This window comes from Scyliorhinus canicula, chromosome 9 (assembly GCF_902713615.1).
Source record: "Scyliorhinus canicula chromosome 9, sScyCan1.1, whole genome shotgun sequence".
NCBI lineage: Eukaryota > Metazoa > Chordata > Chondrichthyes > Carcharhiniformes > Scyliorhinidae > Scyliorhinus > Scyliorhinus canicula.
In genome coordinates, this window is record NC_052154.1 from 181,808,165 (window position 1) to 181,833,370 (window position 25,206).

Here is a 25,206-nt window from a genome sequence, read left to right on the forward strand (position 1 = left end):
ATTTCCACAAGACTTGTGGAGTTGCACTTGTGTGGCACAAATATTACTTGACACTTATCAGCCACGTTTAAATGGTGTCCAAGTGTTGCTGCATGTGGGCACAGGTTGCTTCAGTATGTGGGGAGTTGTGAATGGAACTGGACACAGCAACACCTCCACTTTTGAATTCACAACGGAGGGAAGGTTATTGATGGAGCAGCTGAAAGTGATTGGGTCTCGAGACACAACTTTAGACACAAACATCACATCTCCTCCCTCTAGCCGGGACACAATTGGGCAGGCGGTTTGCAGATTCCCTTTAGTCCAGAGAGAAGTGTTGGCCAGGTATCTCAGTTTGCTTACATAGAACATAGAACTTGGAATGTACAGTGCAGAAGGAGGCCATTCGGCCCATTGAGTCTGCACCGACCCATTTAAGCCCTCACTTCCACCCGATCCCCGTAACCCAATAACCCCTCCTAACCTTTTTTTTGGTCACTAAAGGCAATTTATCATGGCCAATCCACCTAATTTGCACGTCCTTGGACTGTGGGAGGAAACCAGAGCACCCGGAGCAAACCCACGCAGACATGGGGAGAACGTGCAGACTCCGCATAGAAAGTGACCCAGCGGGGAATCGAAACTGGCGCTGTGAAGCCACAGTGCTATCCACTTGTGCTACCGTGCTGCCCATTACTTGGAAATGGAAGGTTCTGTTGTTCCACATGTTTCTGTTCAGTTTCAACAGTTGCAGCTACTGATACTAAAGGTTCGTCAGTTGAATCAAGTTTGGTTTCACCAACTGGAGAAGATGTTTCCCAGGAATGTTCCACTATGACTGAAGATCCCTGGAAATTTGGTCCCATGTATTTGGCTTCTCTAATTTGGTTAGTGGACTTCCAGGTTAAACAGGAAAGTTTCAGCACCATGGATCATAACTTGCTGGTTCACCAGCTCAGCTTGATGTGCTGGGGAATCCCTCTGGGGAGTTCCTACATAAGGGTTTAACCTGCAATTACCCAGAAATGCTAATTTCCTCTGGACAATTGCGCTAGGCTGGGAACCATCTGATAGAGGAGATTTAAATCGCGAACTTTGGATGGTTCTGCCAGCTACTGCTGTAAAAAGGAGGAGTATATTACCGGTCTGGGACCCAGTTACCCCACTGCAGGGGCCAGGGGGAGTGGGGGCTTCTCTGCTCCTGTCTAACCCAGGCTGAGTGGAGAAAGTTGGGCAAAACAGGGGCTTTGGCATCCCAGCGAAGGTAAGTCCGACAAGAGTGGAGTTCCGATGGAGATTTGCCACTCTCCGGAAGTTACAGGCCTTTAGGTCTGTGGTATGCCTGTTGTTGAATGTGGAGTGTAAAGATACATCATCAAAATGTTCCTCAGCTTCAACTTCGAATCTGTTTGTGTCTTCCCCTTTAATATGGTCATTTTGAATGTCTGGACAGAGCGCTCCCCTTCACCATTTTGAGGATGGATGGTTAAGGCGAGATGAGAACCTACTTGCTCTCGTTTATCAGGAATGTTTGAAATTCAGATGATGTGAACTGTGTGCCGTTGTCAGACACAATCAACTCCAGCAATCCAAAAAATAATGAGCACATTTGGGAGAGCATCAGTGGTCTTTGCTGAGGTAGTCAATTTCATTGTAAAGACATGAGGCCTGTTTGTGTGGGAATCCACCACAATCAAGAACGTATGTCCGAGAAGCGGTTCAGCAAAGTCCACATGAAGTGTCTGCCATGGACAGTCAGGCCAAGTTCATGGATGCAACGGAGCAGGTTCAGGAGAGGATTTCATTTCTTGGAAGTCACCGACCATGCCTTTGATGCCTTTATGCAGATGTGGCCACCATAAATGCAGGCGAGCCAATGTTTTCATTTTGTTGATACCCATGCGACTGTGGTGAAGTTCTTCTAACACTGATGTTTGTAATTTTGGAGAAATAACTCTGATTCTCCGAAACACACAACCACCTCGCAGAGTCAGCTCAAATCTACACCTGTAGTAAGGTCTAAGCTCAGTCATCACTTCTTCGGTGCACACCAATCTTTCTGTGTGTACAGATAAACTTTGGAGAGCACAACATCACTCTGCATTTCACGCCAAATGTAATCCACTTTATCAAGTAAAGTCCATCTGGTTCACATTGAAAGCAGTGACTTCACTCGGGTTGTGGAATTAGAATTAGAACAGTATAGCACAGAACAGGCCCTTCGGCCCTCGATGTTGTGCCGAGCAATGATCACCCTACTCAAGCCCACGTATACCTATACCAGTAACCCAACAACCCCCATTAACCTTATTTTTTTAGGACACTAAGGGCAATTTAGCCTGGCCAATCCACCTAACCCGCACATCTTTGGACTGTGGGAGGAAACCGGAGCACCCGGAGGAAACCCACGCACACACGGGGAGGATGTGCAGACTCCACACAGACAGTGACCCAGCCGGGAATCGAACCTGGGACCCTGGAGCTGTGAAGCATTTATGCTAACCACCATGCTACCGTGCTGCCCGTGGAGCTGGGGAAGTCTGGAAAGTGAATCTGCATTTCAATAATTCTCAGTTGAGCCAAATGCAATTTTGATCTGGTAAGCAGATAAGATCAGTGCCCACCTTTTGTAGGCTTGCAGTGGCAAGTGTGGGGATTTGTGACTTTGGGCTAAGCAACCAAGTCAAAGGCTTGTGGTCTGTAATTAATGTGAATTTACACCCATTACAGGTGATTAGTCCAAGAGATTCCTTCTCAGTTTGAGCATAATTTTGTTCTGCCTTGGTCAGTGTGCTTGAGGCTTATGCAATGGGCCTTTCACTGCCATCAGGAAATGTGCAGGAGACGCCAGCTCCAACTCATAGGTTTAATAGAATTTACAGTGCAGAAGGAGGCCATTCGGCCCATTGAGTCTGTACCGGCCCTTGGAAAGAGCACCCCTGCACACCTCTGGACTGTGGGAGGAAACCGGAGCACTTGGAGGAAACCCCACGCAGACGCTGGGAGAACGTGCAGACTCTGCACAGGGCAGTGACCCAAGCCGAGAATCGAACCTGGGACCCTGGAACTGTGAAGCCACAGTGCTTTGAGCTAAAATGCCCTTTTACTAAAGCATAAATTTTAGACACAAACATCATGAACAAAAGAAATAGTGAAATTACAAAGAGATAAGAGACAGAGAATTAGAACAAAAAAAGTCGAAACGTGAATTCAAAAGATTAAGAGAAGGAGAGAGAGAAAAATTAGAAAGGAAGAAGTTGGAAAGATGTAGTGAAAGGGAAATGAAAATGTTTCCAGAACACTTGTTGGGGATCGTCATTGCCTCGCATTGACATGGCCAATGCTTGAATGTTGTCCAAGTCTTGCTGCATGTGGGCACAGTCTGCTTCAGTATCTGAGGAGTTGTGAATGGTACTGAACATTGCAACATCTCCTCTTTTGACTTCATGGGAAGATCATTTGATAAAGCAGCTGAAAATGTTTCAGACACGAGCCTATAAAAAAACTGCTGCAGCCATATCCTGAGACTGAGATAATTGGCCCTCAATATCCACCAGACGGGCATCTATGATGCTCGGCCTCTCAGAAATTTGCACGTCTGGATCAAGGTGCTTGCAAATGCTTCAGCCTTGACAATTGCACTGATGTGCCTGGATTCTCCCACCATTCAGGATGGAGATGCTTGTGGAGCCTCCTTCTTCGGTTAGTTGTTTAATTGCCCACCGCTATTCACAACTGGATGTGACAGGACTGCAGAGCTTGGATCAGATGCTTGGTGGGTTTGCTTAATTTTGGCCTCTGATGTACGTTTGCCAGGTTCAAACCTCGTTTTTAGGTATGCCTGCTGCTGCTATACTCTCCGCACTTTTTATTGTCCCACTGTTTGGCCCCAGGCTTGACACTAACCGTAAAGTAAGGGTCATGTCAGGCCACGGGGTTATAGATTGTGGTTGAATGCAATTCTGCTGTTGTTGCCCAGAGCGCCTCATAGCTGACACACTTTGAGCTGCTGCATCTGTTCTGTACCTATCCCATTTAGCACAGTGGTAGTACATGTGAAACAATGCTGTGTGTCCTTTGTGTGAAGATGGGACTTTGTCTTCAAAGGATTGTGCATTGGTTAGTCCTGTAAGCCCTGTTGTGGACAGATGCATCCGCAACAAGTACATTGATACGGACAAAGTCAAATAGGAGTTTCCTCTCACCACCTGCTGAAGATCTAGCCTGTGGATAAGTCCACAGACTAATGAGCAAGATCCGAGCTTGCAGAGTCGGGGGCAAGTAGCATCTTGGATAGTCGGTTGGCTGAAAGGCGAAGAAAGGTTGGGTCACTTTTCTCTTGAAAAGTGAATGCTGAGGGGTCACCTAAAAGGGATAAGAAGGCTTTTGATGGAGGAAAAACAGACAGGTTGTTTCTTGTTGTGGGGGAGAGCAAGCCACAGAATATCAAAACAAGATCATCACTGAAAAAATAAATGGCAAATTCAGAAGAAACCACTTTACACAGAGAAAGTGGTAAGAATGTGGAGCTCGTTGTCACAGGGAACGGTTGAGGCAAATAGTGTAGATTTATCTCAGAGGAAGCTTTTTAAGCATGTCCGGCAGATAGGAATAGAAGATTGCACTATTGAGTTAGATGCCCTTGACCACATTAAAGACTCTATATAAATACAAATTATTGTTAACTTCTAAACTATACAGGAACTGTGTAAAATAAGTGAATGTCAATGAATGTAAAACTCTCAGTATCTTGTTAGGATGGTGAAGGATAAAATTGGTCTTCACCAGGAGTGAGGATTGCGACAAATCAGAAACTTACTTTACATCATACCCACTTATCATTTCCATTGACCTTTTCCATTATTTCATACTGCAGATTCACTATTGGCCAATTCACACTACTGGATAGCAACAACGTGTATTTATACAGCACCTTTAATATAATGAAAACATTCCAAGATGCTTCACAAAGCACTTTAAAGTAAAATAAATAGGATATAATTACATTAGAAGCAGTTCCGAGAAGGTTCACCCAATTGGTTCCTGAGCTGAATGGGGAAAGGTTGGACAGGAGTTGGGTCTGTATCCACTGGTGTTCAGAAGAATGAGACATGATCTTATTGAAATAGCTAAGATCCTGAAGGAGCTTGATAGGGTGAATGCTGAAAGGATGTACAACCCATTGGGAGAGATAGGAATGAGGGGACGCCATTGAAAAATGAAGGGTCAGGTACCATGTGCTGCCTGCGCAGGAATAGCAGCTTTTCCGCTTGCTCTCGAGCCCGATTCTAAAAACCTGGGTTAGGCTATGTATATATCTGCAACACTAATTTTGTTAAATCCTGATTTAAAACAAAGATCGACACTGTGGCTGAAGAAGGTGCAATTAAAATGTCGTAGATCATCATAATTTCAAATTATGCTTATATTTACAAGGAAAGGCCTAAGGGGTTATTGTTATGATTTCTGGGGAGTAGATAATTAGAGGCATTGTGCTGGATTCTCCAAAAATGGGGCTAGGTCTCCACGCCAGTGTAAAAACACTGGCGTTTCACTCTGGACTGTCCTTAAGAAAGTCCTGAGCGATTCTCCTACCTGCAGGGGGCTGGCAGGGCCCCGGAGTGCACCTCGCAACTCTGGCTGCAGATAGGGGGCCCCGCACTTAGCGGCGCCGGTCCCGATTTCCTCATAAACGGCCATTCTCCGCCCCTACGCCGAACGCGATTTCAGCACTGGGCTGCGGAGAATCCAGCCCATTGTGTTTTAACCGAAAGAGTTAGGTCTTGGAATTTGAGAGGGAAAGGATGATATAGTAATGGGAAGGGTCAGGTCTGTTACAGGGACAGCACGATGGCGCAGTGATTAGCACTGCTGCCTCACGGCACTGAGGTCCCAGGTTTGATCCCAGCTCTGGGTCACTGTTTGTGTGGAGTTTGTACATTCTTCTCGTGTATGCGTGGGTTTCACCCCCACAACTCAAAGATATGCAGGGTAGGTGGATTGACCACGCTAAATTGCCCCTTAATTGGAAAAAATGAATTGGGTTCTCAAAACTTTTTTAAGATTCTGTGGCGGTCAGTTTGGAGTTAGTTCTCTGGAAGTTGTGGGCTGAATAACAGTTGCCTGCAAAAGGCTGTCAGAGATTCGGCATTAATTTGACAGGCTCTCTCTGTGTCTTCAAGCAGTCTCTCAAAAGATCTTTCCATCCAAAGATAGCCAAGTAATCATCGGTGGGATTCTCTGACCCCCCGCCGGGTCGGACAATCGCCGGGGGTGGCGTGAATCCCGCCCCGCCGCTTCGACGCCCGCTGCCGAACTCTCCAGTGCCGGTTTTCGGGCAGGAGCGGAGAGTATGCCGCGCCAGTTGGGGGCCGTTGGCAGCCCCCCCCCCCCACCCCCCGGCAATTCTCACCCGTGTTCAGCCAGTCCCGCCGGCGTGAAATGGACATGGTCCATCCCGGCAGGACCTGGCTTGGAGGGCGGCTACCGGAGTCCTCAGGGGAAGGGTGGGTAGGGGGGGGGGGGGGGGGGGGCGAGGATTCCGCAACTTCCGGGCGGACCGACGCCGGAGTGGTTCGCGCCGCTCTTGGCGCCGGCGTCGGGCCATCCAGCAGTTACGGGAGAATCCCGCCCCATGTGTTTGCTAACTTTATTTAAAAGTCGGTTTTGACCTGTGATGGGTTTTGCTTAATTGGAGATAAAGAAGGTCGCAGTTAGAAGTTAATTTTATTGCTAAGCATTGTTTAACTGGTAATAGTAAGCTATATTTCTGTGCTGTTAGGTAGTATAATAAAGTGAGAATAATAAAGTTTGTTTTAATATACCATATCCCTACTTGTGAGTGGAATCATTCCTGGAGCAAAGCATCCTTTCCTCACAGTTTTAAGAATTAAAAAAAATGATTTGGGTTCCTGTCCAGTATTCTAGCAAATGTTGGGGTCTGGTCCTGGATCGTAATAAGAGTACTTGATGATAAACTCAGCTTGATGACGCATGATCTGAGTGCTTCTGCAACCGAGCTGCAAAATACTAATAAAAGGCTTGATGAAGCGGAGGAAAGAATCTTGAACATTGAAAATGTTGCTTCCTCTGTGGAAGCTCACATTCAATCCTTGGAAAACCAGCTGTGTGGTATGTCGGAAATCCTGGATGATTTGGAGAACCAAGGCTTGGGAAAGAATGTTGGAGGTCATCGTTCTGCTGGAAGGAGTGGAGGATAAGACACTTGCTATGTTTTTTGGGAGCTGGCTGCCATGTTTCCTTAAGCTGGATGTGAAGGCTGGAAAGGGTGCACCGTCTCCTGTCTTTGAAGCCTAGGGACAATCGACATCCCAGGCTTTCATAATTTTGGAGATTGCCAGAAAGTTGTGGAGGCGGTGAGGCGTGTCAGGACCTGGTTCAATTCAAAACTGGCATAAAATAGACATGGAATGTATCCCTATGGAAGTCTTGACATTTGTGACCCGTTCTAAGTCGGTTACATTCCGTAAAGAGCAGCATGGTAGCACAGTGGTTAGCACAATTGCTTCACAGCGCCAGGATCCCAGGTTCGATTCCCATCTTGGGTCACTGTGCAGAGTCTGCACATTCTCCCCTGTGTGCGCGTGGGTTCCTCCGGGTGCTCCGGTTTCCTCCCACAGTCCAAAGATGCGCAGGTTAGGTGGATCGGCCATGATAAATTGTCCTTAGTGTCCAAAATTGCCCTTAGTGTTGGGTGGGGTTACTGGGTTATGGGGATAGGGTGGAGGTGTGGGCCTGGGTAGGGTGCTCTTTCCAAGAGCCGGTGCAGACTTGATGGGCCGAATGGCCTCCTTCTGCACTGTAAATTCTATGATTCTAGAAGAAGTGTGGGACCCCCATCTCAAATTTAAAGACTCAGCTTTGTCTGAGCTGCTCCTGCGAGGTTTTCCATAAGCCATATATTGCAAGCCATGATCTCAATATATATAAAAGTGTGCAACTTGATACATGATCCAATCATGTTTAATTGGCCTTATCGTCTTCCCCCCCTCCATTTTCTGACTGATCTCGCCTATAAATAAAGGTGCTAGTACTTTGTTTTGAATGTAGCCTGTCTTTCTCTCTTAAATCTACAGAAATGTTTGTTCTGTCCTGTACAATTGTGTATTGAAAGATTTTTTGCGTTTTCTGCCCAAAACAATGATAAAACCCAAATAAAAATACATATGAAAAGAAAATGAAAGGTCTCCCATTGTGGAGATGTGGAGAAATTACCTCTCTCACTGGGCTGTTCAACCTCTGCACCCAGAGAGCAGTGGATGCTGGGTCATTGAATAGGCTGGGTTACAGAAATCCTTGTTTGTCAAGGGAGTCAAAGGTTATAAGGGGGTAGGCAGTGAAGTAGAGTTGAGGCCACAATCAGATTAGCAATGGCCTTGTCAAATGGCGGAGCAGGCTCGAGGGGCTGAATGGCCGACTCCTGCTCATAATTTATATGTTAATATGCAAATAGGACTCTGAGCCACTTGAGAGACAGCTGACCAAAAGCTTGACTTAGGAGGCAAGTTTTAAGGAGTTTCCTTAATGAGAAAAGCAAAGTAGAGAAGGGGAGAGATTTAGGGAGGGGTTTCATAGAAGCAAAGAATCATAGAATTGACACTGCAGAAGGAGACCATTCGGCCCGTCAAGTCTGCACCAGCCCTTGAAAGAGCACCCTACATAAGCCCAGAACTCCACCCATCCCCATAACCCAATAACCCCACCCAACCTTTTTGGACACTAAGGGCAATTCATCATGGCCAATCCACCTGAACTGCACATCTTTGGACTGTGGGAGGAGAACGGAGCACCCGGAGAAAACCCATGCAGACACGGGGAGAAAGTTCAAATTCCGCACAGACAGTGACTCAAGCCAGGAATCAAACCTGGGACCCTGGAGCTGTGAAGCAACTGTGCCAACCAGTATCTTCGAGCCTGGGCAGTTGAAGGCATGGCCACAAATGATGGACAACTTAAAATTGGAGGTTGTCAAGAGGCCAGAATTGGAGGAGTGCATATATCTCTGAGGATTATAGGGCTGGACGAAATTACAGAGATAGCAAGGAGCCAAATCCTCCTAGGAATTTTGAAACAAAGGTGATCATTTTAAACTCAAAGTACTGTTTCAACTAGGAGCTTCTGTAAATCACGTTGGGTTGGGTGGATGGATATGGTGTGAGTTGGGATACAGGTAACAGTGTTTTGGATGGGGTCAAAGATGTCAAGTCTGGAGGTTCAGCAGCATAAGCACTGAGGCTCCCAAGAATCTCGAGAAAAATAATTTGTGGAATGTCTATGTGATGGCTGTTTGGAGCAGCTTGAGGTAGATCCCACTAGCGAACAAACAATACTGGATTTGGTGATGAATAATGAGGTGAAGGATTCTTTAGAGGGCAGTGACCACAGTATTATAGGATTTACCCTGCAGTTTGAGAGGGAGGTGGAATCAGAAGTTCTGAGAAGCGCAAGTTTTAGCGAGGAGCTGAAAGAAATTAGCATTAGTAAAGAAATGGTTTTGGGGGAAATTAATGGGTTTGAAGGCGGACAAATCTCCAGAGCCTGATAATTTTCATCCTAGAGTACTTAAGGAAGCGGCCCTAAAAATAGTAGATCCATTGGTGGTCATTTTCCAAAATTCTTTGGAGTCTGGAATGGTTCCTACAGATTGGAGGGTAGCGAATGTAACCCCCCCCCCCCCCCCCCCTATTCAAAAAGGGAGGCAGAGGGAAAACAGGGAGCTATAGACCAGTGAACCTAACCTCAGTAGTAGGGAAGCTGCTAGGGTCCATTCTTAAGGATTTCATAGCACAGCATTTGGAAAGCAGTGGTATAATCAGACAAAGTCAGCATGGATTTATGAAAGGCAAATCATGCTTGACAAATCTCCTGGAATTCTTTGAAGATGTAACTAATAGAGTTGACCAGGGAGAACCGGTGGATGTGGTTTATTTAGACTTTCAGAAGGCTTTTGACAACGTCTCGCATAGCAGATTAATATGTAAAATTAAAGCGCATGGAATTGTGGGTAGTGTCTTGAGATGGTTAGAAAGCTAGTTAGCAGACAGGAAGCAAAAAGTTGGAATAAATGGCTCTTTACTCCAAATTTGCAGATGATACAAAGTTGAGTGTGAGGGTGAGTTGTGAGCAGGATGCAGAGATGCTTCAGCGGGATTTGGACAGGCTGAGTGAGTGGGCACATGCACGGCAGGTGCAGTATAATGTGGATAATAGTTTGAGGATAAGGGGTAAACCTTTTAGGTCTGAGGTGAGGAGAAATTTCTTCACCCAGAGAGAGGTGAATCTGTGGAATTCGATACCACAGAAAGTAATTGAGGCCAAAACGTTGTGTAATTTCAAAAAAGAATTAGAGATTGCTCTTGGGGCTAAAGGCATCGAGGGATATGGGTGGAAGGCGGCATCAGGGTCTTCAACTTTATAATCAGCCATGATCATAATGAATGGTGGGGCAGGCTTGAAGGGCCGAATGGCCTTCTCCTGCTTCTATTTTCTATGTATTGGTATTGCAACTGAGTAAAAGTAACTACAAAGGCAGGAGATTGCAGGTAGAGATAGAGTTGATTGGAAGGGGAGCCTATCCGGGAAGACGGTGGAACGGCAATGGAAGGACGTTTTGAGGGTTATCCGGAGGCACAACAGAAATTCATTCCCAGGAGGAAGAAACATGCTAACTGGAGGACGAGGCGACCATGGCTGACGAGGGATGTCAGGGACAGTATAAAAGCAAGAGAAAAAACATTCAATGTGGTGAGGATTAGACAGAAGCCTTTAAAAGCAAGCAGAGGACAACTAAAATAGCAATAAGGGGGAGAAGATGAAATATGAGTGTAAGCTAGCTAGTAATATAAAAGAACATTGCAAGAGGTTTTCATATATATATATAGGCAAGAATGGATATTGGACCATTGGAAAATTAGGTTGGAATAGTCGCAATGGTGAACAGAGAAATGGCAGAGGAACTGAATAGGTACTTTGCATCATCTTCATGGGTTGAAAATACCAGTGGCAAACCAGAACTTCAAAAGAGTCAGGGGACAGAGGTGAGTAGCGGCCACCACTAAGGAGAGGGTGCTGGGGAAGCTGAAAGTTCTGAAGGTGGATAAATCACCTAGACCAGATGGACCACACCCAGGGTTCTGAAGAAGATATCTGAGGAAATTGTGGAGGCATTAGTGGTGATCTTTCAGGAATATCTGGGGGGGAGATTCTCCGAGCCCCTTGCCGGGCCGGGGAATCGCCGCAACCGCGCCATGACTCCCCGATGCCGGCACGCGATTCTCCGAGGTGCGGAGAATCACCGCCATTTGCGCCGGCGTATTTGGCGCGGTGATGGGCTGAGATGGGCCGAGCGCCCACGCCGATACAACGAGTCCCGCCGGTGCCGTTCACCCCTGGTCGCTGCTGGTGGGAACTCTGCGCGAACGGTCGGGGAGCGGCCTGTGGGGGGGGGGGGGGGGGGGGGGGGGGCTGTGATGGGTTCTGGCCTGTGATCGTGGCCACCGATCGGCGGGCCGGCCTCTTTCCCCCCCCACCCCCCGGGCCTGCTTTATGGCGCGGCTGGCCCCTGAACACCGACGTCATGTTGGTCGGGGCCGGCGCGCTAAAGAAGTCTCCTCTGCATGCGCGGGTTGGCACGGTGCCCATTTGGTGCCGCGAAAGGAGGCTGGAGCGGCAGGAACCGCTCCACACCTATGGGGGCCAGAATCGGTCGTACCCGGCTCCGGTTTGCGCTATCGTGAAACGCAACGGTGTTCACGACGGCGCGAACACTTGGGCTCCATATTGGAGAATCGCCCCCCTGGAGTCAGGGGGGGTCCCAAAGGACTGGAAAATTACTAATGTAACACCCCTGTTTAAGAAGAGGGGGCAGAAAACAGGAAATTATAGGCTGGTTAGCCTGACTTCAGTCGTTAGTAAGATTTTAGAGTCCATTATTAAGGATGAGATTGTGGAGTACTTGAAAGTGCATATTAAAATAGGCTGAGTCAGCACGGCTTAGTCAAGGAAAGTCATACCTGACAAATCTATGACAATTCGTTGAGGAGGTAACAAGGAAGTTAGACAAAGGAGAACCAGTGGACGTCATCTATTTGGATTTCCAGAAGGCCTTTGACAAAGTGCTGTATAAGTGGCTGCTAAATAAGATAAGAGCCCATGGTGTTATGGGAAAGGTACTGGCATGGATAGATGATTGGCTGACTGGCAGAAGACAGAGAGTGGGGATAAAGGGGTCTGTTTAAGGTTGGCAGTCAGTGACTAGTGCATTTCCGTCGGAGTTAGTGGTAGGACCACAACTATTCCGAATTTACATTAACAATTTGTAAGAAGGAACTGAGGGCATTGTTGCAAAGTTTCAAATGATACAAAGATGTGTACAGGAACAGGTAGTATTGAGGAAGCAGGGAGGTTGCAAAAGAACTTGGACAGGAGAGAAGAGTGGGCAAAGAAGTAGCAGCTGGAATACAATGTGGAAAAGTGTGAGGTAATGCACTTTGGTAGGAAGAATAGAGACATAGACTATTTTCTAAATGGGGAAAGGCCTTGGAAATCTGAATCACAAAGGGACTCGAGTCCTAGGTCAGGATTCTCTTAAGGCTAAAGTACAGGATCAATCGGCAGGTAGGAAGGCAAATGCAAAGTTAGCATTAATTTCGAGGAGGCTAGAATACAAGAGCAGGGATGCACTGTTGAGGCTGTATAAGGCCCTGGTCAGACCCCCATTTGGAGTATTGTGAGCAGTTTGGGCCCCATATCTAAGGAAGGATGTGCTGGCCTTGGAAAGAGTCCAGAGAAGGTTCACAAGAATGATCCTGGGAATGAAGAGCTTGTTCTGTGAGGAGCAGTTGAGGACTTGGGTCTGTACTCGATGAAGTTAAAAGGATTGGGGTGTTCTCATTGAAACTCACAAAATATTCAGACACCCAGATAGAGGGGACATGAAGATGTTTCCACTAGTAGGAAAGACTAGAAACTGAGGGCACAGCCTCAGACTAAAGGGATGATCCTTCAAAACTGATGAGGGAGAATTTCTTTAACTAGAGGATGATGAATCTGTAGAACTAATTTCTGCAGATGGCTGTGGAGACAAAGTTGCTGAGTGTCTTTAAGACAGAGAGATATAGGTTCTTGATTAACAAGGGGATCAAGGGTTACAGGGACAAGGTAGGAGAATGGGGATGAGAAATAAAAAATAAATAAAATCACTTATTGTCACAAGTAGGCTTCAATGAAGTGAAGTCATACTGTGAAAAGCCCCTAGTCGCCACATTCCGGTGCCTGTCCAGGGAGGCTGGTACGGGAATCGAACCGTGCTGCTGGCCAGCTTGGTCTGCTTTAAAAGCCAGCGATTTAGCCCAGTGAGCTAAACCAGCCCCTAATATCAGCCATGGTCAAATGGCGGAGCAGACTTGATGGGCCGAATGACCCAATTCTGCTTGTATGTCTTATGGCCTTATGGAGGCAGAGACGAGTATTATTCCAGGAATGGAAATAGACCGTCTGAGCGATGGGACAGGTTGTGCTGGAGCACCCACACAGCTGATGGGTTGGCTGGAGCTACGGGGGTGATCCGGTTTGGGGGGGGGGTCACCTGTACGACCCAGGGCATCAGGTTTAAAGCGGGCTGCGGTAATGATATTGCATACCCGTCCACCCCGACCCCACAGCCCACTTCACAGCTACCCCACTACTACCCCCTGCCATGGCAGAAGCCTCCCCGGCCAGTGGCACAGCTGTCAGCGAAGAATGGCGGTGCTGGACACTGTCTGTACTCTCTCTCTCTCTCTCTCTCCCAGCAGCCACCATGCCAGGTTCACGATTTGTGAGAGCACACGTGGACCACGCCGTCGGGAACCTGGCACTTGAACTCAGCACTCAGCAGAGCTTGCTTGCGGGTGGGCCCACTAATATGTGAACGGTGTTTCAACTACGTGCGTCGCATTGACGTCTTTTTCGGCGAGGCGGAACATCGAGATTAGGTGTCAAACCGGCGCCTGCCGTGATTTTGCCGTCGGGAGCTATTCTCCACCTGATCACATGGCCAGATTTTGCCGTTGCCAACGGAGATTTCCGCCCAATATCTTTCCTGATTGCTTAACAATAATTCAATGATTTGATTTTTTTTCTTTTAATCAAGTGTGCAGTGACTTAATTCTCTTGTGTAACTTGTTTACTTATTAGGTTCAACGTAAAATTCCAGAAGAAAGGATCATAGAGTAAGTACACAAATTGTTATTCTTTAGCACTCTTTGGTAAAAATGCATTTTTAAGTCCAGCACTGTAATGCTGTAATGCTGATAACAGAAGTTTATAAGCTGCGATCGTTTGTTCATGCTGCAAAAGTGATGCAAACTGTACAGAGAAGACTGGAAGCAGCATATGTCTTGCTGTCGGAACAATTTGCTGTCCATTTCCCAAAAGGTTATGTCCTCACTCTTTGCCACAGAACCTGCGTCACCATTTCTTTCCAATAGGGAAATGTGACAAACTCATTACAGGTACAAATTCTAGTTTACATAGAATATAACCAATACTAATTGCAAATCCTGCACTCACACGTCAGTGATAAAGTGTTCAAGCAGTAGTTTGTGACATCATCTGAAATCCAGGTTGATTTTGCTGCTTGTGGAGTAACTACAGTGATTTTTCTCCCCCAATGAACAATAGTTTTTCGCTTCAGATTTTCTATATTTCAGGGCGGCACGGTGGCTCAGTGGTTAGCACTGCTGCCTCACGGCACCCAGGGCCTGGGTTCGATTCCGGCTCCGGGTCACTGTCCGTGTGGAGTTTGCACATTCTCCCCGTGTCTGCGTGGGTTTCACCCCCACAACCCAAAGATTTGCAGGGTATGTAGATTGGCCACGCTAAATTGCCCCTCAATTGGAAAAAGTTTTTAAAAATCTTCTATATTTCCATGGAAACACATACCCAAACTGTAATTCAAATAACTACTATTGCATGCACTGCCGAACAGCAAGATGTCAGATTTGAAATTCTTCAGCCTGGTCGACAGCCTCCTCATCAGCCTGGGCAGTGAGACCGTCACTGAAGCACAGGTCGGGGCACATGTTGATTATACTCACCAAGGTTTGCACTTCGCCCCAGTTGCGCAGGGGTGAGTCACCGTGCCCCCAAATGGAATATGTTGTTGGGGCTGGGTCTGACTCTAGTGCGAAACCTGTTCAGTTTCACCGAGTCTGGGATTTCCAATGGGTGGATCGTCAACCAACTGCTGATTCTGGGCTGTGTTGTCAGAGTCGTGCCACAGGTCTGCAGCAGAACTGCCACCCTCGGGCAGATTGGTCCAGATTGAGATGAGGCGTGTCCTGGGTGGGTGGTGGTGTCTTTTCCGCTGCAAGATCTGGATTTTTGTTCACTCCTGCCAGCAATTGTGCTGTGCTAACTAGGAGATGGATTTGTGGTGGTACAGTGCTGCAGAACACGGCTAGCCAATTTGTGTGTCTTGACTCAATTGCCCTGGAGATGTTCCTTGTAGTCTCATTCAGCTGGACATCTACCAGTTTGCAGTGCGCAGAGTTCTTCCAGACAGAGCTACTGAGTAGCAGAGAGCCAAAGTGGAGGGTCATAAAGTTCTGATTTTGGTTCCCCAAGAAGTTATTACTAGTTTTCTGATGAGATTGGTGTGAGTCTTTAGTCTAGTTGAGATTTCCTGGAGGCTTGGCCTGAAGGTCAGTGTGCAGTCCAAATTTACACCAAGATAGGTAGATGTAGGGTGGTGTTTGATGCAAGTTCTTGTTGACTTTTTGTATTGCAAGGTCGTAGACACATGGGGTGGGATTCTCCAACCCCCTCCGGGTCGGAGACTCGCCAGGGGGCGGCGTGAATCCCGCCCCCGCTGGCTGCTGAATTCTCCCGCGCCGGGGATTTGGCAGGGGCGGGAATTGCGCCGTGCCGGTTGGGGGCCGTTGGCAGCGGCCCCCCCGCCGATTCTCCGGCCCGCGATGGGCCGAGTGGCCGCTTGTTTTGGCAGATCCCACCAGCGTTTGTTACACCAAGTGTTTGCTGGCGGGACCTGGCTGCGCGGGGGATCTGGCCCTGTGAGGTGCCTCCATGGTGGCCTGGCCCGCGATCGGGGCCCACAGATCCGCGGGTGGGCCTGTGCCGTAGGGGCACTCTATTCTTCCGCATCGGCGGCTGTACCGGTCTGCCATGGCCGGTGCGGAGACGAACCCCCCTGCACATGGGCTGGGATGACGCCAGCACACGCTGGCGCTCCCGCGCATGCGCCAACTCGCGCCGGCCGGCAGAGGCCCTTCGGCACCGGTTGCCGTGGCGCCAAGCCCCTTCCCCGCCAGCCGGCGCGGCGCAAACCACTCCGGGACCGGCCTAGCCCCTGAAGGTGCGGAGGGTTCTGCACCTTTGGGGTGGCCCGATGCTGGAGTGGTTCATGCCACTCCTTGGCACCGGGACCCCCCCCCCCCCCCCCCCCGCCCCGCCGGGTACGGGAGAATCCTGCCCATGATATGGTTTTTGCAGCACTTGGTTTGAAGCACCAGTTTTGACAGTAGTCCGTTTACTATGGTCGTCACTAAGAGCACTGTTAATGTCCTGGAAATCTCTCGCTTGGTCTGTTTTGAATAAGAGAAGCAATGGTATCAACAACCCAGGATAGTAGTACCCGCGAAAGCTTAACCGTAGGCTTTTGTGCCACACAGTGTCGTAGGCTACAGTGAGATCGAGTTAGATGACTCCGGTTTTTAGGTGCTTTTGAAAGTCATTTTCGATGTGGGTAGTGAAGACAAATACCCGGTCGTCTGGTGAGGGGAGCAGAAAATCTTGTGACACACTGTCACAAACCCCTGACGGGGCACTTTTCCTGATGTCCAACTTTGTCCTATGTTACCTTTTATTCTCTCTGTATTTTGCTGATCACTGCACCCCAAACAGAGTACACCCAATAAAACATGGTGAAAATAGCAAAACAAGTATCATGTAAAACTATTTGGCTATAAAACAATAACTTACCAAAGGAACAAGTTCAGCACCAAATCATAGTGCACTGAAGTATCAGTTTAGATTGTCAACTGAAACTCTGGACCTGAGCTTGAACTCACAACTTGCTGACTTACAGATGAGTGTTCCATCACTGAGTTAAGGCTAGTGTTGCAATGCAAGTGCTGGCTACCCATCCACTAGCAAGTCTAACTACAGATAAGGCATATAAACTCACCTTAAGTAATGCAGTTCCTTATCCAATACTCCCCTCACTCCCAGTAACCCTTACCAACCTTTACAGATGCACCATAGAAAGCATACTATTTGGCTGCATCACAGCCTGGTATGGCAACTGCTCGGCCCAGGACCGCAAGAAACTTGTGAACACTGCCCAGTCCATCACATGAACCTGCCTCCCATCCATTGACTCTATTTACACCTCCCACTGCCAGGGGGAAGCGGGCAGCATAATCAAAGACTCCTCCCACCCGGCCTACTCACTCTTCCAACTTCTTCCATCGGGCAGGAGATACAGAAGTCTGAGAACACACACGAACAGACTCAAAAACAGCTTCTTCCCTGCTGTTACCAGACTCCTAAATGACCTTCTTATGGACTGACCTCATTAAAACTACACCCTGTATGCTTCATCCAATGCTGGTGCTTATGCAGTTACACATTGTATACCTTGTGTTGCCCTATTATGTATTTTCTTTTATTCCCTTTTCTTCCCATGTACTTAATGATCTGTTGAGCTGCTCGCAGAAAAATACTTTTCACTGTACCTCGGTACACGTGACAATAAACAAATCCAATCCAATCCAGTAGTGTAGTTAATAAGTCCCCTCCTCACTCCAATTTGAACTTCTCTTAGCTAACGGGCAGCTGGGTAATACAGTTCAAATTCCCCATCTCCTTGAGTAGTGCAGTTCCAACCATTTATTTAAAAGAATCAGAATCATTCCTTCCCCCCCCCCGCAAGTAATTTTTATTTCGGGCAAATGATTTTGAAAACAGCCCTCTTTGGATTTTTTCACGCCTTACGCTTGCAGTACTTTACCGACGGAATTGTGTTGATAGCAGATATGGAAAAGTCTGCTTCCTGGCCCAAAGGAGGACATCAAACAATGGGATGTAGAACGCAGGAAGAGATAAATCGGCAAAAGCAGAAGTATTGCAAAATTATATTGTCAGCTGCATAAATTCAAAAGAAGACCATTTGTAGTACTGACTTTAATTTTGTTATTTACACATCAATTACTGATTGGTATTAGCAGGAGGTGGACCGTCAAATTTTTCCAGCTGTGTCCAATTGCGTGAGGAGCAGAATGATAAGGGGGAATATTAAGTGGCATTTCAATTCAATTATTGAAAACTGATCACAAATTATAAATAGTGGTGATGTTTCCAAATTATGCATTTACTGCCTTTCGTTTATTTTTTGCATTGCACCCACCCCGTCTTGTCGAATTCCTCCTTCGATATTGAAACTTTTTTTTTTGTTCTTAAGCAAAGAAGGTGTTTATGAAATCGGCAGCAGCTCAACGGGAGTTTCCAGGTAAGAAGTGAAGATTTCTCCTCCTGTTCTGTGCGTGAAACGTCTGGGTAGATTTTGGAGATTTGCTTATCCATGTACATTTTCTTTGTGAGTGCAAGTTCTGTATAACGAGTAGCTGGAATAAGTGATTTAAATGTTGAATCATGAAAATTAAAGTTTGTGAATGATTTGCTTTCCCTGCATATCCTGAAAGATGCTGCCGCAAGCTAAGATGTAATTCCAGAGTTGCTGGAGCCCTATGCTTTATTGGTTCATCAGAAAGTCTAGTCAGTGACTGTTCAACGTTGAGGCATCACAATCACATTCAGATATTGCGCCCGCCCCTCCTATTAGTTACGCACGGTTCAAAATCACTTTGGGCAGTTCAATGGTCTAGTGAGCTGATCCAACCATTGTGATATATGATTTCTCTTGCTTTAAGCGTTAGTTGCTGGGATACTATTACATCCTTACACAACAAATTTGGTTCTTCAGTTGTAATTTAAACAAACTGAAGATTTCCTTCCCTAAGGGGCATTAAAGAATCAGAAAGGTTTTTATGACAATTGATGATAGTTTTACGATTACCATTACTAAGACTAATTTTTAATTCCAGATTTTATTAGTTAAATTCAAATTCCACCAGCTCCCATGGTGGGATTTGCACCCGTCTCCCCAGAGCATTAGCTTAGAACTCTGGATTACTAGCGCAGTGATTTTATCTTTTAATAATCTTTATTGTCACAACTAGGATTTCATTAACACTGTAATGAAGTTACTGTGAAAAGCTCCTAGTCTCCACATTCCAGCGCCTGTTCAGTTACACAGAGGGAGAATTTAGAATATCCAATTCACCTAACAGCACATCTTTCTGAACTTGTGGGAGGAAACCGGAGCACCCGGAGGAAACCCATGCAGACACTGGGAGAACTTGCAGACTCCGCACAGACAGTGACTCAAGCTGGGAATTGTATCTAGGACCCTGGCGCTGTGAAGTCATAGTGCTAGCCACTATGCTGCCGTGCTTACCACTATAACCACTATATTGTCATCTCCCTTACTGCTGCATTGCGTGGTCATACTATGAACAAAGATATGGGGTGGAATCTGACCAGAAATTGGCAAAGTGTCAGGCTGAAAACGGATGTGTATCTCTCCAGTTACACACCCCAGTTTTCTCTCCAGATATTGAGCTTTTTTCAAGAAAAAAAATGAATGGGCATGGTTTACGCCGGTACTCTGTTAGAGCCGGTAACTGACCCCGCAGAGATTGGGTGCCAGCTGTAAAGGGCTCTCCAAACAGCGTTGAGACTTGCGGTCCCCAAGCCTCCATCACGGAGGTTTTGTGGGCTCCCTCCCCTCCTCCCCCAACAATCAGCGGCAGCATTTCTCATCCCCCGCCCACCACCACCAACATGGACGTATCGCCAGCAATCCCCTCCACTGTGCCCACTCTTCCCTTACTCCCTTGCCACACATAAATTAACTCTTTCCCCCTCCCCATATGCTCCCCCCTCCCCCTCCCCCCTCCCCCTAGCATTGCTCCTGCCATAGAGAGGCACTGCTGTATCTGGATATCAAATCATAAAATGTCTAGGTTTCACAAGCAATTGGATAAATGTGTTCCCTACTTTATTCTAATTTTTTATATCCTTCTGCTTTGACTCCATTATCAGACTGCATCTTAAACCTGCTTTTGTTGACCCAAAGGAAGCTGATTGGATGTTTGAACAGCTGCATATGGAAATACCCTGGCAGCAAAAATCTAACATCAGAGAGGGTTTGTTTCATTTAAGAATTGTGATGAATGTAGAAATTATATATTGTAATTTTTATCTGTGGCGATAATGTTATTAAAAATACTGGTTTAAAATACATCCAGGAAATGTGTCTACTCATGCTATATGTAAAGTGTTGTAAAAAGTGAAGTAAGTCTTAAATTGAGGGGTAATAGATATAGGACAGACGTCAGAGGTGGGTTTTTTACGCAAAGAGTGGTGAGGCCATGGAATGCCCTACCTGCAACAGTAGTGAACTCGCCAACATTGAGGGCATTTAAAAGTTTATTGGATAAGCATATGGATGATAATGGCATAGTGTAGGTTAGATGGCCTTTAGTTTTTGACTTCCCATGTCGGTGCAGCATCGTGGGCCGAAGGGCCTGTACTGCGCTGTATCGTTCTATGTTCTATGTTAACCATTTACCTGTTTACAGACGGCGGCTAAAGCAATATTGTTTTGATTGCTGGGGATTCCCTGGAGAGTAGATAATTATGAGGGATTGTATTTTCGTCCTAGCAAAGCAGGCAGTGGGACATCAGAGTGGGATTTGATGATGTACTTAATGGGAGGAGCCAAGTCTGTCTGTCGTTTGTAGTTTTGCCAAATGCTGTTAGGTTCAGCAGAAGAGTCTGACAAGACAGAAGGATCTTCGGGTTGTTCCTGTAAAGGGTCTCTCTCGTCAAAGGTCTGCACAGATAAGCAAATAACCTGTTTTGTTAACTTTATTTAAGTGGCATTTGAGCTGTAGTGGGTTGCTTAATTGGAATTAATGGCAGTGTCGGTAGTAAGTTAAAGTTTTTCCTTTTATTTAATAATTTTTAACTGAATTATAAAGCTCTTTATTTTAAATAAAGTTTGTTTTAACGTAAATGATAGCTATTGGTCTGTGCTAGGGTGAAGTATCCTTTCCTCACATTTTTCAAACTGAAAAATTGTTGGAGGTTCTCGTCTGGTATCCTAACACAGATGGAGTCTGGCGCGGTATCCGAACAGAATTTTTGTAGTTTTCTAACATTTTGCACTTGTTATCGGAATAGTTATAGTTTAATTCTGTGCCGTAAAATGTGTTCAGTTTCCTTGTTTTATTTTCAAATTATTTTCACCTTGCAAGTGGCCTGTTGCCAGTGCTGGGATTTTCCAGCCCCGTTGTGGTGGACCTGCCAAAAGTCCATTGATTTTCAGCAGCACCCAGTGATCCTGGCAGCGAACAAGGCCGGATAAATTCCGCTCCTGGTTATCACTCATAACCAGCCAGTAGAAAGTGCGAGTGCTGTGAATCCTCACTTTTCTTCCTCTGGAAAACTAACTTCAATTGTTCCACCTTAGAATTCATAACCTCCAAACGTTGTTGCACTATGTCATGTCAAATCTTTGGCACCTTTGTCATGCCAGATGAGGTTCACCCCCAAGATCCAAGTGGACCCAAGAGGGTATACTTGCCTCCCACTGGAGCCACTGTCTCATGACAGAAGATAATTAGTCCTCTTTAGTGAAAGTTTGGGGAATTCAGAAAGCCAGGTCTCAACTGACACAAGTGCCATGAAGGCCTTTCAGAAAAATAAAGGGAAAAATTCCCAGGAAAACCCCAGAATCCACTGTACCCCAGGTTCATGCCATTGGCATGAGTGGGTGATGAGAGCTGGAGCCTCAGACTCCCCCAATGAATGTGGAACCTAATCCAGTGGAATTGATCCCGGCCCACATTCTCGATGTACCCCGAAAAAGATGGGACATGTGCCCTCTCCCAGCTCAGCAATTGCTGTCCCGAGGTGTTTGGAGAAGGAAGTTAAGTATTTCCAACACTGGTATCTTTGAGTCAACTGGGGGAAGAAATCTAGCAGCACTTTCTCAGGCTGCAGAAATAGTTCTTCCTGTCAAATTTGGAGAGTTCAGATGGTAAACTCTGCACCTAGCCATTGTCACCTGCATGTTGTGAAAAATTACACAGGTGTAAACAAAAATAAACCAACCTTTTAAGCTAGATGACATCCCTCTGCTTTTTTATACGTGATCAATGATGATCTGTTACTTGTGACGCTTTGTCAGATTTGGTCTCCTGTACTCTGGAGCCTTCAGAGTTCAAATCCCTTTAACTTGTGCGGATTCAATTTCAATTTAAGTGACACCTTATTTGTAGCAATCGTTGATGAAGTTAGATCCTCAGTGGGACGATCTTCGGGCAGCATGCTAGCACAGTGGTTAGCACTGTTGCTTCACAGCGCCAGGGTCCCAGGTTCGATTCCTGTTTTGGGTCACTGTCTCTGAGGAGTCTACACATTCTCCCCGTGTCTGCAACCTTTTCCTCCAGGCATTCCGGTTTCTTCCCACAAATCCTAAAAGACGTGCTTGTACAGGTGAATTCGACATTCTGAATTCTCCCTCTGTGTACCCGAACAGGCGCCGGAGTGTGGTGACTAGGGGACTTTCACAGTAACTTCATTGCAGTGTTAACGTAAGCCTACTTGTGACACTGATAAAGATTTTAATTATTATTAATGCTCTTGGTACTTACAGAAAATGCCTCCCAATTAATGGTTACAGAACAGCTATTATTTTAATAGTGAATGGAACATTTTTTTTTACCAGTCTCTGCAAACTTATGACTGATCAAAATGCCAATATTTAATATTTCATTCACCATTTAAAGACTTGCTGACTGATTTATTTCTGTGGTTGTCTAGCAAGAATCGCAGAAAATTAGCTTGCAGGTACAGCAGGGAATAAGAAAGGCAAATAGAATTTTGGCCTTTATAGCTAAAGGAAATAAAGTATAAAAGTAGGGAGTGTTGCTGGAACTGCAATGACGTGGAGATGCTGGCCTTGGACTGGGGTGAGCACAGTAAGAAGTCTTACAACACCAGGTTAAAGTCCAACAGGTTTGTTTCAAACACGAGCTTTCGGAGCGCAGCTCCTTCCTCAGGTGATTCACCTGAGGAAGGAGGAGTGCTCGAAAGCTCGTGTTTGAAACAAACCTGTTGGACTTTAACCTGGTGTTGTAAGACTTCTTACTGAAACTGTGCAAAGCATTGGTGAGACTGCACCTGGTGTACTGTGAAGGAAATTGTTGCATTAGAGGCAGTTCAGAGGAGGTTCACTAGATTGATTCCAGAGTTGAGAGGTTTGTCTTCTGAAGAGGGATTGAGAAACTTAGGCCTATACGCTTCTGATTTTAGAAGAATAAGAAGAGATCGAATGGATCATAAGATGATTAAAGGTATTGAGAAAGTAAATGTAGAGCGGATGCTTTCTCTGGTGGGGCAATCTAGAACAAGCAGTCATAGTTTCAGGTTAAGGGGTAGCAGAGGTGAGGAGAAATTAATTCTCTGAAAGGGTCATGAATCTGTGAAATTCACAACCCCAGAGCCCAGTGGGTGCCGGGATATTGAGTAAATTTAAGGAGCAGATAGACAGATTTTTAATGAGCAATGGGATGAAGGGATACGGAGAACGGGCAGGAAAGTGGAGGTGGGGCCGAGAGGGGCTGTTTAGTACAGGGCTAAATTGCTGGCTTTGAAAGCAGACCAAGGCAGGCCAGCAGCACGGTTTGATTCCCGTATCAGCCTCCCCGAACAGGCGCCGGAATGTGGCGACTAGGGGCTTTTCACAGTTACTTCATTTGAAGCCTACTTGTGACAAGCGATTTTCATTTCATTTTCATTTCATCAATCATGAACGTACTGAATAACAGAGGGGGCTTGAGTTCTTATGTTCTTGTGTTATTAATTTTTACGATGGCAAGTTCTTCAGCAATTTATTCCAAATGAGCTGATAGCTCGAGTGTTTGTTGGAGCATTAATACTGAAGTTAAGAGCCTGTGAGATTTTCAAACTTCCACGGTTCATAGAATCATATTGGTGGTCAGCTGTTCTCTGCAGAGGGATTGAATCTATGTAGCATTGATATTTCTTGTTGAACGATGCTTTACTACTGTGCCTTTATGCCGACAAATCTTTACTGAATTTAGTGTGGTAAGGAAAGAAATTTGCACGCTAATTGTGCCAAATCCCTGTCCATTCAGAACACTGAAGAGTTCTATGAAGTGTTTTTTCATCCTGCAGACTTGGGTACAGGCAGGCCCTATAATCACTCTTCTATGAGAGTATAGAATGACTTATTCTGTAAAAGTAAGTGTGTGGTTTCTCTATTACTTTGTTTTCTCTATGACGCTCTTGTTCAAGTCCCATTTATCTTTGGTTTTAATGCTAATATCAATGTAGTCTGATCTCATGCCAATTTCAATCGCATTAGAAATCTACTCTCATTCTAAATTGGTAAATATTTACTTGGACTAAAAAGTGAATGGCCCGTGATATATAACATATAAATATCCAATTCAATACATGTTTACTTCATGCTGCTACATAAACATAAATAATGCAATAAACAAACAAGAATGCCCTCATTGAGGGGGCGGTACGGCGGCGCAGTGGTTAGCACTGCTGCCTCACGCGCCGAGGGCCCAGGTTGGATCCCGGCTCTGGGTCACTGTCCGTGTGGAGTTTGCACATTCTCCCCGTGTCAGCGTGTATCTCACCCCCACAACTCAAAGATGTGCAGGGTTGGTGGATTAATCACGCTAAATTGTCCCTGAATTGGAAAAAAAAACAGTGCCCTAATTGCTTCTTCTTATAAAAGAAGCCCCAATGCACGCACATGAATGTTGCTTGCTTGCAAACTTCAAGGGCAGTTTGGGCATATATACACTGCCCAGAACCCAGCATGGATGCCTCTGACACTGACCTTGTCATTGGGGACTTGGGTAAAGTGGCCAGGAATTTACATCTCTCTGCCTAGCACTTTTAATCACAGGCATAGGACTAGGATTGGAAGTCATTTTCAGCAGAAGCCACATCAGGAAGGATCTTTTTCTTCTACAAATTGTTTTTAAACATAAACCTGTTGAACAATCCCTCCCCCATCACCCCTCCCTCTTATGG

At 46.1% G+C, this 25,206-nt stretch overlaps 1 protein-coding gene across 2 annotated transcripts in view; it reads left to right on the forward strand.

Moving 5' to 3' along the window:
- alkbh3 (alkB homolog 3, alpha-ketoglutarate dependent dioxygenase) overlaps positions 1–25,206 on the forward strand; it is a 97,220-nt gene that overhangs the window by 21,917 nt on the left and 50,097 nt on the right. For both annotated transcript variants that reach the window (XM_038808279.1, XM_038808280.1), the window contains exons 4-6: positions 14,176–14,210; positions 18,461–18,508; positions 20,164–20,267. In XM_038808279.1, the coding sequence (XP_038664207.1) occupies positions 14,176–14,210; positions 18,461–18,508; positions 20,164–20,267 (187 nt within the window). The remainder of the gene's footprint in view (positions 1–14,175; positions 14,211–18,460; positions 18,509–20,163; positions 20,268–25,206) is intronic.